This window comes from Microcaecilia unicolor, chromosome 7 (assembly GCF_901765095.1).
Source record: "Microcaecilia unicolor chromosome 7, aMicUni1.1, whole genome shotgun sequence".
NCBI lineage: Eukaryota > Metazoa > Chordata > Amphibia > Gymnophiona > Siphonopidae > Microcaecilia > Microcaecilia unicolor.
Window position 1 is genome coordinate 17,844,962 of NC_044037.1, and position 15,109 is coordinate 17,860,070.

The 15,109-nt window shown below is 48.5% G+C and overlaps 1 protein-coding gene across 2 annotated transcripts in view; it reads right to left on the minus strand.

The window, feature by feature from the left end:
* LOC115473859 (UDP-N-acetylglucosamine transferase subunit ALG13 homolog) overlaps positions 1-8,199 on the minus strand; it is a 32,557-nt gene extending 24,358 nt beyond the window's left edge. Inside the window, exon 1 of one of the 2 annotated variants that reach the window (XM_030209007.1) lies at positions 8,045-8,199. In XM_030209007.1, the coding sequence (XP_030064867.1) occupies positions 8,045-8,122 (78 nt within the window). In that variant the 5' untranslated portion in view covers positions 8,123-8,199. The remainder of the gene's footprint in view (positions 1-8,044) is intronic. The other variant, XM_030209008.1, reaches the window with a different exon arrangement.
* Between the last annotated feature and the right edge of the window lie 6,910 nt (positions 8,200-15,109).

Below are 15,109 nucleotides of genomic sequence, written 5' to 3' on the forward strand. Positions count from 1 at the left end.
CACATTGAGCCTGTGATGAGCGGGAAAGTGCGGGGCACAAATGTAATAAATAATAAATAAAATTCTCCACCTGGTACCAGTCACTTATATCTTCAACCAAAACGGCCTCGAAGATTTATAAAAGTATACAACAATTTGAACCCAGATCATGCAATTCAATGCAGTCTGACCGGGAAAAAGATTTGGGCCACCCTAATGACATTATTGATTGGCAACAGTTCTAGTTAAAGACCACTCGTCCATCTATTACACAGTCTTCATATTTCATTGCTCATAGGGCATACTGAATACCAGCCAAATAACGAAGCTTTCATCTAAGAACACCTAGCTTCTAAGTGTTTGTTGTGTGACCTCGAACTGATTCATCTTTTGTTTCAATGCTCCAATGTTCACATGTTTTGGACTGCAATCTGGGACAGAATTATAGCACTTATTCCAGTGAAGAAACCTACCTGTATGTCTTATAACATTGCCATTTTATGCTCTTCTAGTCCTGATCTTATCCTACACAAAACATTCACCAAGCTATTCAACATCATGCTGGCTGTAGCTGCTCATATGATTATTTTTCACGGGAAAGAGAACTCCAAACTGAATTTCTTAAAATGTTGGTCCTATTTATGTGCGATCAAGAAATAAATACAAAACAGCTAACTCTATATATGTCTCCACAATTTCTCCCACTCCCAGAAAGTGTGGCTACCTCTGGATAGATTTTGTGATAATACAAGTCAATAACTACTATGCTGCCTTTCCATATATAGATGAAACTTCCTGCTTATATATTACTAGTAAAAAAGCCCCGTTTCTGATGCAAATGAAACGGGGGCTAGCAAGGTTTTCTTCTGTGTGCATGTGGGAGTGTGTGTGTCCCTGCCCTCTCTCCCCTCCCCCCTCTGAGTCCTTCACTGCTTTGCTGTGTTTTCCTTCACTGACTGTTTGTGTTACAGAGAGGGCGGGGCAGACACTCATGGGGAAACCAGATATCTCTCCCCCTTCACACTTCCGGCTGGAGGCTTCATAGAACGTTGGTGTTGCCTTTTATATAGAGGGATTATAAATATGTTGTGTAATCGACAATGAGTATGCACAGAGATATAGTTCAGTTACATGTTATTGTAGAATTTATGTGTAATAGTTAATTCTTTACACTTATCAACTCTGTATCATTATAAATGTAATGAAAACTTTTGAATAAATTTTTTTTTTAATTCTCATCTGCCATTTTTGATGCCGTCTTTTAGTTTTCTAAGGTCTTCTTCCAATTTTTTACAATCTGCATGTCTTTTGACAGCTTTGAATAGTTTTATGTTATCTGCAAATTTAATCACCTTGCTCACGGTTCTGATTTCCAGATCAATTATAAATGTTAAATAGTACTGATCCCAGTACAGATTCCTGCAGCATTCCACTATTCACCCTCCTCTATTGAGAAAAATGGCCATTTAACCATGACCCTCTGTTTTCTGTCCAATAACCAATTCCGAACAGAACACTGCCTCCTATCCCATGACTATTTTTTTTTTCAGAAGTCTCTCATGAGGATCTTTGTCAAAAGCTTTCTGAAAATCTAGATACACTACATCAACCGGCTCACCTTTATCAACATATTTATTCAAGGCCTTCAAACAAATGAAGCAAATTGGTGGGGCAAGACTGCCCTTGGCTGAAATCTGTGCTGACTCTGTCCTATTAAACCATGTTTGTCTATATGTTCTGTAATTTTATTCCTTATAATAGTTTCTACTATTTTGCCTGGCACTGACATTAGGCTTACCAGTCTGTAATTTCCCAGATCACCCCTAGAACACTTTTTAAAAATCAGTGTTATATTGGTCACCCTCCAATCTTCAGGGTGCCTCAGTAGGTAGGCAGCAGCTGTGTGGGACAGATGCTGGAATTAGCAGGGGGGAGGAAATGGGACAAATGCTGGACCAGGATAGGGAGAAAGGGGACAGACACTGGAACTGGGAAGGCGGGAGGAAGGGAAGGAAAGAAAATGGGACAGATGCTGGAACTGGCAGTGGGAGGAAAGGGGACAAACGCTGGACCGGGATAGGGCGGAAGGAGAACGGAGACAGACACTGGAACCGGGGGGGGGGGGGGGGGGGGGGGGGGAGGGAAGCTGGAACCGGGAAAGGGGGAGGAAAGCTGGAACGGGAAAGGGGGGAGGAAGGGAAGGAAAAAAATGGGACAGATGCTGGAACTGGCAGTGGGAGGAAAGGGGACAAACGCTGGACCGGGATAGGGTGGAAGGAGAACGGAGACGACCTGGAACCGGGGGGGGGGGGGGGGGGGGGGGGGGGAAGGGGAGGGAAGCTGGAACCGGGAAAGGGGGAGGAAGGGAAGGAAAAAAATGGGACAGATGCTGGAACTGGCAGTGGGAGGAAAGGGGACAAACGCTGGACCGGGATATGGTGGAAGGAGAACGGAGACAGACACTGGAACCGGGGGGGGGGGGAGGGAAGCTGGAACCGGGAAAGGGGGAGGAAGGGAAGGAAAGAAAATGGGACAGATGCTGGAACTGGCAGTGGGAGAAAAGGGGACAAACGCTGGACCGGGATAGGGTGGAAGGAGAACGGAGACAGACACTGGAACCGGGGGGGGGGGGGGGAAGGGGAGGGAAGCTGGAAACCGGGAAAGGGGGAGGAAGGGAAGGAAAAAAATGGGACAGATGCTGGAACTGGCAGTGGGAGGAAAGGGGACAAACGCTGGACCGGGATAGGGTGGAAGGAGAACGGAGACAGACACTGGAACCGGGGGGGGGGGGGGAAGGGGAGGGAAGCTGGAACCGGGAAAGGGGGAGGAAGGGAAGTAAAGAAAATGGGACAGATGCTGGAACTGGCAGTGGGAGGAAAGGGGACAAACGCTGGACCGGGATAGGGTGGAAGGAGAACGGAGACAGACACTGGAACCGGGAGGGGGGGTGGAAAGGGGAGGGAAGCTGGAACCGGGAAAGGGGGAGGAAGGGAAGGAAAAAAATGGGACAGATGCTGGAACTGGCAGTGGGAGGAAAGGGGACAACGCTGGACGGGATAGGGCGGAAGGAGAACGGAGACAGACACTGGAACCGGGGGGGGGGGGGGGGGGGGGGAGAAGGGGAGGGAAGCTGGAACCGGGAAAGGGGGAGGAAGGGAAGGAAAGAAAATGGGACAGATGCTGGAACTGGCAGTGGGAGGAAAGGGGACAAACGCTGGACCGGGATAGGGCGGAAGGAGAACGGAGACAGACACTGGAACAGGGGGGGGGGGAGGGAAGCTGGAACCGGGAAAGGGGGAGGAAGGGAAGGAAAGAAATGGGGACAGATGCTGGAACTGGCAGTGGGAGGAAAGGGGACAAACGCTGGACCGGGATAGGGCGGAAGGAGAACGGAGACAGACACTGGAACAGGGGGGGGGGGGGGGGGGGAGGGAAGCTGGAACGGGAAAGGGGGAGGAAGGGAAGGAAAAAAATGGGACAGATGCTGGAACTGGCAGTGGGAGGAAAGGGGACAAACGCTGGACCAGGAAAGGGCAGAAGGAGAACGGAGACAGACACTGGAACCGGGGGGGGGGGGGGGGGGGGGAAGGGGAGGGAAGCTGGAACCGGGAAAGGGGGAGGAAGGGAAGGAAAAAAATGGGACAGATGCTGGAACTGGCAGTGGGAGGAAAGGGGACAAACGCTGGACCGGGATAGGACGGAAGGAGAACGGAGACAGACACTGGAACCGGGGGGGGGGGGGGGGGGGGGGAAGGGGAGGGAAGCTGGAACCGGGAAAGGGGGAGGAAGGGAAGGAAAAAAGGGGACAAATGCTGGAACTGGGAGAAAGGACACAGATGATGGACCTGTAAGATGGTAAGGGAAAGAGAGATGGTGGACCTAGGCATAGAAAGATGAAGGAGGTGCTGGACCAGGGATAGAAAGATGAAAGAGGTGCTGCTTTTTACCATGGTGTAGGTGTTTTTGGGGGGGTGGGGGGAGTAAGGGACAGACAAGAAGTGCTGGACCAAGAAGCTGGAGGAAGAGGGACAAGGATAGGTGCTGGACCGGGGGGGGGGGAGGTAGGGAGTGGAAAAGAGGAAGAGTGAGACTGGAGGAGAGAAAGGTAGGGGGGAAAGACACTGCACCCTAGAGGGAGATATAATGGGGTGGAAGGGTGAGGAAGAGAGATGGTAAAGGAGAGAGATATTGGCCCCTGGTTACAGAGTAGGAGGTGTGAGGTATGGGAGGAAGGGAAAAGAGAGAGGAGATACAGGAAGACAGAAGAGATACTGGGCATGGACAGGGACACAAGAGCAAAACAGGACACAGAGGAAATAGGAACACACAGGGAAAATATTGGACAAGGGGGGGGGATCACAGAGGAAGGGCTATAGACTGCAGGGATATAGGTCAAGATAGGGACTCAGAGAAGAGATGCTGAAAATAGAGGAGGATAAGGACACAGAAAGAGCAGATATTGAACACGGAGGGAGGGAGGTATAGAGACAAATACAGAGGGGAAATGCTGGACACGACAGGGACACAGAGGGATAGATGGATGGTGGACATGGAGAGAGAAGAAAAGTCAAATGGACAGGAGACCCTGCACAGACAGGGTAGGGTACTGGTGTTTTAGGGCATGGTATAATATTTACAGTGCTGCCTTTTCATGCATATGGTTGTCCCTTTTTGAGTCTTGGGAGCTAGTGCTGTTAAGGTACTACTACTACTACTACTTAGCATTTCTATAGTGCTGCCAGGGTTACGCAGCGCTGTACAAGTTTAACATGGGGAAGGGCTGTCCCTGCTCAAAAGAGCTTACAATCTAAAGGTTACAAACTATGTAGTCAGTGTAGGTATCATGAGTGGGGAAGGTGGTTATGCGCCAAAAGCAAGGGAGAAGAGATGGGCTTTGAGTAAGGACTTGAAGATGGGCAGGGAGGGCGCATGACGTATGGGCTCGGGAAGGCTGTTCCAGGCATATGGTGATGCGAGGCAGAAGGGGCGGAGTCTGGAGTTAGCGGTGGTGGAGAAGGGTACAGATAGGAGTGCTTTGTCCTGAGAGAGGAGGTTACGGGTGGGGACATAAGGGGAGAGGAGGGTAGAGAGGTAATGGGGGGCTGCAGATTGAGTGCATTTGAAGGTCAATAGGAGAAGCTTGAACTATATACGGTAGCGGATCGGGAGCCAGTGAAGCGACAGGGGTGATATGAGAGTATCGGTTCAAGCGGTAGATAAGACGTGCGGCGGAATTTTGGACAGATTGAAGGGGGGATAGGTGGCTAAGCGGGAGGCCAGCGAGGAGAAGGTTGCAATAGTTAAGACGAGAGGTAACGAGCGAGTGGATGAGGGTTCGGGTGGTCTGTTCAGAGAGGAATGGGCAAATTTTGCTAATATTATAGAGGAAGAAGCGACAGGTCTTAGCTGTCTGCTGGATATGGGCAGAGAAGGAGAGGGAGGAGTCGAAGATGACTCCGAGATTGCGGGCTGAAGGCGACGGGGAGGATGAGGGCGTTGTCAACAGAGACGGAAAGTGGGGGAAGAGGAGAAGAGGGTTTGGGTGGAAAGACAAGGAGCTCAGTCTTTGCCATGTTCAGTTTCAGATGCCGGTTGGACATGCAGGCAGCGATGTCTGAAAGGCGGGCCAAAACTTTGGCCTGGGTTTCAACCGTGATGTCGGGAGTGGAGAGATAAAGCTGGGTGTCATCAGCATAGAGATGGTACTGGTATGCTAAGGTTCTGAATATGTTTTTGCACAAATTTCTGCATAGTGTTTTGTATTGGAGAGATTATGTGTTAGCCTTACTGAGGTGACAACAAAACTTCTAGTCTGATGTTCAGACAGGGTTTTGGAAAATGTTGCAGAATCTGTTGTGTGTTGAAGTAGTTGTCTTTATAGCAGACATGTGTGAGCTACTTTAAATCATAAGATACTGCTAGATGAGGGATCTTTAAATACAGTTGAATTGTTTCCATAGGTTTGGATGTCGTTTCGTGTTAAGTGTTTGAAATAATTGTGTTTAAAATATGTCATCCATGAAGATATATAACGCTACCCATTGATCTAGTGGTAAAGGCTCACATGCTACACGCGCGGTGACCGGACGGCGCACGTCAAGTGCCAGAATTGGCGTGCATAGGTGGCAATAAATAATTCATCCGTGTGTCATGGGCGCGCGCCCAATCTGAAATTACTGCCAAGGAGGGTGCGCTGGCCTGGAAGTAGTCTCATTTGGGTGCGCACTGCATAGGCGTAGAGCCTACCGTGGCTTAGTAAAAGGGCACCTGAATGCACTGCGAGAAAACCTCACCCACTGACCTTCAATTTCACTTATTGGAGTAGTACCTGCCACTCTATGGAGCTGAATTTTGGTGTGAACCGCCTGCTTCATCAGTCATAAAATCTACAAGTAAACTAGGGCTGTACATTTAACGCATTAATAATGTGATTAACGAGGTAAATGTTTAACTCTTGTTGCTCTTGTTGGGCAGACTGGATGGACCATACAGGTCTTTATCTGCCGTCATTTACTATGTTACTATGTTCTGGATGGGCCACCCTCGGCATCTCTGACAACAAATGCAGAAAAAAATAATTTTATTTCCTATTTATTGATTGGAATATGTCAGTTTTTGGAATGTGAACCTGCCAGAACTAGTTTTAGACATGGCTGGGGCTCGCAAGAAAAATCTCACTTATTTGGCCTTCAGTCTCCAGCATTGCGGTGGTAAATCTCCAGCACTGTGATGGGCCACCCTTGGCGTCTCTGTGACAGCCATACCCAAGGAAGGAACTTCCACCTGACATTGCAACTGACAAGAGGGGTGGGGGGGGAGCGGCGGCGGTGACCTGGAAGGGGGGTGAAGCAGTGGCTGCGGCGACCTCGGGGGGGGGGGGGGGGGGTGGCGTGGCAAAGGGCTGAAACTGCGCCTCCAAAGTTCCAAACACTGCTGTGTTTTGATTGGGCACTTTCTCTGCTGACGCACCCAGAAGTGGGAGGTGTCAACAGAACATGAAGCTTGTGTCCACGCAGTCAGCTTCAGAACGTTGGAGGTGGGTTTTATATAGGATAGGATATGCTAGCGAGAGTGCACGCTAACGCTGTGAATGCGTCAGTGGCGTACCAAGGGGGGGGGGGGGGTGCCGCGCGCCGGTCAGCGTCGTTCGTTTCCATGCTCCCTATGCCCCGGAACAGGAAGTAACCTGTTCCAGGGCAGAGGAATCCGCCCCAGGGTGTCAGCTCCTCTAGGAACTCCACTGGAACGCGTTATTAACAAGCAGGTTTTACTGCATGATGGGATCGGTGGTAACAGAATAAGCAGTAGCATACGGTACGTACTGTAGGTGCTGCTACTACTACTATCTAGCATTTCTATAGTGCTACAAGGCGTACGCAGCGCTGCACAAACATAGAAGAAAGACAGTCCCTGCTCAAAGAGCTTACAATCTAATAGACAAAAAAATAAATAAAGTAAGCAAATCAAATCAATTAATGTGTACAGGAAGGAGGAGAGGAGGGTAGGTGGAGGCTCAGTCCACCAATAAGAGCCAACCTCATCAGTGATGTCACAATGGCTTGGCTCACTTCTGATATTGTGATGTCATAAGGGAAAGGGGGAAAGGGAAATGGGACTTGATATACCACCTTTCTGAGGTTTTTGCAACTACATTCAAAGCAGTTTACATATATTCAGGTACTTATTTTGTACCAGGGGCAATGGAGGGTTTAGTGACTTACCCAGAGTCACAAGGAGCTGCACTGCACTAACCAATAGGCTACTCCTCTACTACTACTACTACTACTATTTAGCATTTCTATAGCACTACAAGGCATACGCAGCGCTGCACAAACATAGAAGAAAGACAGTCCCTGCTCAAAGAGCTTACAATCTAATAGACAAAAAATAAAGTAATCAAATCAATTAATGTGAAGGTGCTAAAGACAGAAAGGGTTTAATCTAAGTGAAATGTGTAATGGAAGATGTTTAACCCTAGCAGAACCACCACATCTTCTTAGCTAACGCGCGAACATTCGTTTCAGATCTTTGGAAGGTGGAAGACCCTTAGCGCGAGTTGTCCTACCTGGGCACTGGCCTCTTCCGACACAAGGGCTATGAGTTCATCGAAGCTGGTGGTCCCCACCGTCACAAAAACGGACATAACCCCACATGAGGAAAACGGAAGAGGCGCGCGATACCATCACTGAGCGGAGAGCGCCCAGCTCGCCGGCAGCGCCAGTGGACACTTCCGGGTGTGACGTAGGCGACATGCCGCGGCACCGGCTGATTGGTCCCTGAGTCCGCGTTCGGATTGGCTGGCGCGAGAGAACTGAGCTTTCGTCACGTTCCAGCTAGTAGAAGTCACTCACTGGCTCGGGGACGCGAAGAGTTCTCAATCTAACCTCCTTGCTCGGGGGTTAGATTGAGGGTTCACACACTCACAGTGGATCAGGATCTCCCCTTCCTTTGCGTTGACTGGAGACGGTGTCTTAAGCAACGTGGGCGCTTTGGGCTGGAATCACTGCGGTTTTTATAAAGCATCTTCCAGTGGTGATCATTGCTCTCATTATTCCTTTCTGTTTGCGGGTACTGTACTTTTGTATTTAAGTTTTTATATTTTAAGAAAAAAAGATGTAACCATAAATGCATACGTAAGTAGTAGTAGTAGTAGTGGAGGAGTAGCCTAGTGGTTAGTGCAGTGGACTTTGATCCTGGGGAACTGTATCGGGCAATCAAGCCATTGTGACATCACTGATGAGGTTGGCTCTTATTGGTGGAATGAGTGGAGGAGTAGCCTAGTGGTTAGTGCAGTGGACTTTGATCCTGGGGAACTGTATCGGGCAATCAAGCCATTGTGACATCACTGATGAGGTTGGCTCTTATTGGTGGAATGAGTGGAGGAGTAGCCTAGCAGTTAGTGCAGTGGACTTTGATCCTGGGGAACTGGGTTCAATTCCCACTGCAGCTCCTTGTGACTCTGGGCAAGTCACTTAACCCTCCATTGCCCCAGGTACAAAATAAGAACCTGAATATATGTAAATCGCTTTGAATGTAGTTGTAAAAAACCTCAGAAAGGCGGTATATCAAGTCCCCTTTCCCTTTCCCCTATGACATCACAATATCAGAAGTGAGCCAAGTATTGGGCAATCAAGCCATTGTGACATCACTGATGAGGTTGGCTCTTATTGGTGGAATGAGTGGAGGAGTAGCCTAGTGGTTAGTGCAGCGGACTTTGATCCTGGGGAACTGAGTTCGATTCCCACTGCAGCTCCTTGTGACTCTGGGCAAGTCACTTAACCCTCCATTGCCCCTGGTACAAAATAAGTACCTGAATATATGTAAACCGCTTTGAATGTAGTTGCAAAAGAACGCAGAAAGGTGGTATATCAAGTCCCCTTTCCCTATTTGTTTTGTAAGGCCTACCCTATTCTACTTAAATGCCTCAACTCTACAATGCATCTATACATACATTGCAGTGGACATTTTATTTCTTATTTCCTTGGCCCTTATTGTACCCATTTACCCCTACCTTACCTGAGCCTTTTTCTAACTGTATTTGTTTAATACCTACCGTACTATGGCATTTTGTAAGCCACATTGAGCCTGCTAATATGTGGGGGAAATGCGGGATACAAATGTTACTGTTGCTTTTTATAAGCAGAAAAAACTATGTACGTATGTATTGGAGATGGGGGGGGGGGGGTGCAGAGAGCAGCGGCGGTGACTCAAATCTGCGACCAGATTCTTGCGGTGACTCAAATCTGCGACCAGATTCTACAACATCTGCTGAATAAGGCTTCAATCCCAGCTTCTGTCTATTGCCATCTTCCATTAAAAATTCAGAATTACCTCAAAATATCCAAAATGAAATCTATCAAAAGTAAAAGCGATTTTTAGTCGCGTTCTCTTTGGTTTGACGGGGCTGGCTGGGCACGGTACCTCTCACTGTTTATAAGTATAGCATTAAGAAAGGTAAATATCAGTAGGGAAATGAGGTAAGTAGAGGATTGGAATGGCAGAAGGTTGGGCAGACTGGATGGACTGTACAGGTCTTTTTCTGCCGTCATCTACTATGTTATTATGTAAAACAATAGCAAAAACTATTGATAACAACAGCCAGCTTGTGAAGTGTACAATAAAATTATCGCAAGAGCCATGCGTAGCCGGGAGGTAATTCCAAATTGGTACGTGTTGGGCGTGCGTAGACACGCGGCTTAGTAAAAGGGCCCCTTAGGCCTCGATGCTCAAAGTTCACTGCTAATACTGCTTGCCTTTAAATTACTGATTTTGAAACAGTGATCAATGCTCAAAGGAAATCACATGTACATGAGATGCGCAGAAATTGTGCAAGCTGCTCGGTAGGGAAAGTGCCTAGCATTTTCGCAGAACAGTTTCGCATAAGCATTGACGTTCTACACATGACCAGGAAAAAAAAAAAAGCGACAACTACGTCGGCATGCATCCAGTGACATCACGTAGAGTTTCCTATTTTTTTCCCAAAACAACTTTTTAACACTATTGTTACGGGCAGTGGCGTAGCCAGACAGCCAATTTTGGGTGGGCCTGAGCCTAAAGTGGGTGGGCACAAAATTATCTCTGCCCTGCCATACCTCCACCTCAAAATATAAATACTTTAGCTAATGAGGATCCTTAAGCTCTGTTAGCTGAAGACTTTCTCCGAAGGCAGCCAGAATTCCCCTCCACCAAGCTCGGCAGGCAGCAGCAATGTCCCTAAGCCACTAATGCCAGCACCACATGCGAACTTAGTAGTCGGTGGCTCAAGGATGCTGTCACTGACTGGAGAGTCTGGCAGAAGGGAATTCTGGCTGCCCTCGGAGGAGGTTCCCAGCTGGGGATGCTTGGGGTTCCCCACCAGTTATAAAGCAAGGGTCAGGGCCAGTGTTAGACATGCTATGGCCCAGGCCAGAAAATAAAGGAGGGCACTTTCTCTGATCCCCTTTCCTCCCTGCCTCCCCTCCAATTTCCCCAGCCAATACTAATCACACCGACAGACCTTCACCAAATACAGACCAAGGGATCACAAATTAGAAATTAAAATATTTCCACAAAAATTGAATTGAGAACCCCAAGGAGTTAAACTTAACATATACTACAACACTAGAGAAATAACAACAGAAATGCATTTCCTTTCTACTGAACACAATGCAAAGACCATTGCTATGCACATTTCCGAAAGCTAATATATTCCATTTAAAACGTTCAAAATAAAATGCTTTTTTCTACCTTTGTTGTCTGGATGTTTTATTTTTCCATTTCCTGTCTGTCATCTACTAATTCTCCTTCAAGCGGCTGCTGTACATTTGTCTTCTCTCTGCTGTCTATTCCCTCACTACACCTACCTCTGATATAATGGTCATTCCTTTTTAGTTCTGTCCTCTCATTTTTTTCTTTTCTGCCTCTGTCAACTCAAATTTCACCCTCTTTCTCCTCCTTTTTACTTTTCAGCTACCTATCAGATTTCTATCTTCTTCTTTCACCCACTAGCTCTCTCATTCCCCATCTCACTCCTTCCCCAGGCTTCCATTCCCTTCCATCTTTAATCTATTCTCCATGACCATATTTCTACCCTCTGTAATCACTATCCTCTCATCCATTTTCTTGCCACCCTTCTCCTCTCCCACATGGTTCCACCATTCCCAGCGCCTTCCTCCCTCCACCTTTCTAGCCCAGCATCTGCTCTCTCTTTCTTCCATCCCCACCTTTGTAGCCTGATATATCCTATCCGTTCTCTCTTCCCTCCTGTCCTGTTCCCCATGGTCCAGCATATCTCCTTCTCTCTTCCCTCAATCCCATTGTCTGGCATCTCTCCATCATTTTCATCTGCTCCTGGATCTACTTCTCTCCCCCTCTCCACCTATGCATCTCTTCCTACCCTCTCATCATGTCCTACATCTCTCTATCCCCCTCCCTTGTACCCCAGAGCCAACTTCTCTCATCCCCTCCCTCCCTCCCTCCCTCCCATGCAGCATCTCTCCCTTCCACTGTCATGTCCAACGTTTCTCCCCATTTCCCCATGCACCACCCTCTCCTTCTCCTTCACCCTTATGTGCAACATTTCTATTTCTCGCACCCCTCTCAGTTCATCCAACACTTTTCTCCTGTCCCTCTTGTGCCCCCCAACCAGTCCAGCACTTTTCTCCCTTTCCCGCCTCCAGTCTCAGGTCCGGCACCTCTTCGCACTGTAGTTCCAGCGTTCCCTCTTCCACGCCCCGTCCTAAATAGGAAGTTGCACTGTTGCGTCAGTGAGGGCGCCGCGTGATGCGGCACAGCAAACGCTGGAGCCTGTCTGTGTATCTGTGAATCGCCGCCGGGTAGCACCAATCCTGCAAGCTGAAAGCACCGGCAGAAACGGAGGAAAAAAAAGGTGTTGGATCTGTGGGACGACAAGGTGGGAGTGGAGGGAAGGGATCATGGGTGGTCGGGGTGCACCATTCCTGGGTGTGCCTTGGGCTTAAGTTGGTGGGCCTGTGCCCACCCAGGCCCACCTGTGGCTACGCCCCTGGTTACGGGTAGGACACACACATGTAATACACACACATGGCACATTTCACACACACGTACTATTAAAAAAATGCAAGCGGACTGCTCCACCGAGAAGTCTCCCTCATGCAACTAGACCTGCTGGAAAATTTTGAATGTTAAAGGTAGATGTTCCTTTCTGTGCATCGCATGGAATGCTCATTTTAATACTAATGAGCTCATTGTAATACATTTGCATAGGATTATCGATAGCTGTTACTGCAAATGGTAAAAGTGACTCAGAACCCCTTCTGTGCATTAGACACTGAATAATGTGTTCACTAGACTGGCTACAACCAGTCTAAAATGTTGCAAGCACGGTAAGCTTTGAGCATCGAGTCCTCAAACGTCTATTGTCCCAGGTACAAAAAGAGCTCGGTTGTACCACAGAAAGACAGTACATCGGGGGGTCACGTGATGCCAGCAGGCGGATAAGACGCTCTCAAGCCCTGCTCCGACCCTGGTGCAATATTCTGCTTAATTAACCTGCTCCTCCGACCCCCCGCCGCAACGAAAATAGCCTACCTGCAGCTGACACGGTCTGGAGTGTTCGCGGGTGAGGTTTCGGGGCTGGGAAGGTGACCGAGCCGTGGTATGCCGGCAAAAACACCGAGGCCTCCCAGAGATCGTGCACAACCCATGAGCTCCAAGATGGCGTCCCCGGTGCCCAGTAGCGCGGTGGTCACGCTGCAGGAGGAGGCAGTTCGCGAGTTGACAAAGCAGATCACAGCGGTGCTGGATGATAGACTTTCTAAGTTACAGGCTTCTGTGGACACGCTAAATGAGAATATGGAGAGACAAACAGCGCGACTTCAAAGCGCAGAGGAACGTATTGGCCGTCAAGAAGACAGGTCGGAGGCCCTGGAGGGAAGAGTAGAGCAGGTGGAAGCTCTGGCGAGGCAACTGACGCAGCTAACAGACGACTTAGAGAACAGGAGCCGCAGGAACAATGTTAGAATAATCGGTGTCCCTGAATCAGTGAAAGATGGAGACCTGAGGGATTTTGTGACCCGCTGGATCCCTGAACAGCTGAAATTGGACCAGGCTGTGGGGGCACTACGAGTGGAACGAGTGCATCGCGTGGGAGCAGCGCGGGAAGGCGAACAGCGCCCGAGACCCGTCCTGGCAAGAATTTTAGATTATGCAGATAAAGAGAAGATCATGCAGGCGTTTAGAGTAAGCAGAGCTTTGGATTACAACGGAGCACGTGTCCTGCTGTTCCAGGATTACTCTGCACGAGTGTCGGATCAGAGAAAGAAAATGGGACAGCTGTGCAAGATACTTTATGATCAGGGAGTTCGGTTCTCAATCCTGTACCCGGCCAAAGTCCGTTTGCAGTATGAAAACAAAACCCTTTTCTTCACAGACCCGCTGGAGCTCAAGCAGTTTGTGGACAGGCTCCAGAAAAAATAAAGGAGGAGAGGATTGTATGCCCTGGAGCAGCATAAGGAATGTGACCGGAAGAGGAGAGTTTACTGTGGGACTGTGAGTTAACCTTTAAACAGGGAACACATGGAGAGTTAATGTGAACTATTGGGCGCTGGAGAATTCACGGCAGTCCTGAAAGAGGCAGAAGGGGAAGGCTGGTTAAGATGTATTCTGTTTTTGCGTGGGTTTTTGCTATGTTTGTGGGTGGCTTCCCCTGGTCGGCCCCTCTTGTGAGGCGGGGGCTACTGCCAATGTTTAGTTGTTAACTGTTTGGGAATCAATGTCTTGATATGCAATGTTTTCTTTATGCAGTGTTGCGGGGGGGGGGGGGGGGGAGGGGGAAGTCGAGCTGGGTGGGGGTAAGGGTATGGTTGGAAGAGGGAGGAAAGTGGAGTTTGAATGTGGGGGAATGTTTGATAAGACAATTGTGGGGGAATCTGAGTTGGGGATATTCTAGAAGCAGGGTGGAGGGGGGGAAGGGAGGGGCCTGGGAACACTGGGGGTTAGGCTCTGGGTTTCCAAGGGGGGCAGGGAAGGGTTCTCAGGTATCGGGAGAAGAGACTTTTAATAGGCGGAGAAGGAAGTGGATTGATAGGGAACTGATGGGAGGGTCGAGCTGGGAGGCCAGCCCATCTGACAGTTGTAAAAATGTTAATGAGTATTCAAAGAATGACAAAACATGCCATCGGCAGGATTGCGAATAGTAACTTTAAATGTTGATGGAATCCACTCTCCTGTTAAAAGGACACGCTTATTGCAACATCTAAAAAGGCTGAAGGCAGATGTGGCACTATTACAGGAAACCCACCTGAATAAAGCAGAACATGAAAAATTGAGAAGGGATTGGGTGGGAGAAGTATATGCTGCCTCATATAGCGATCGTCAGAGAGGAGTAGCAATACTGGTTAAAAAATCTTTGGCATTCACCTTGCACGAGCTGATACAGGACTCAGAGGGCAGATGGGTAATAGTAGCTGGAAGTTTACAGGGGGTCAAAGTAGCCTTATGTAATCTTTATGCACCAAATCTGTACACACATCAGTTTTTTGTACATGTCCGATCGAAATTGGCAGCGTTTGAAGATTACCCCCTAATTGTAGGAGGGGACTTCAATATTACTAGTGACCCAACTATTGACTGCCAGCCCCCAAGGCCATTGTTAAAAGAACATTTTAATAAG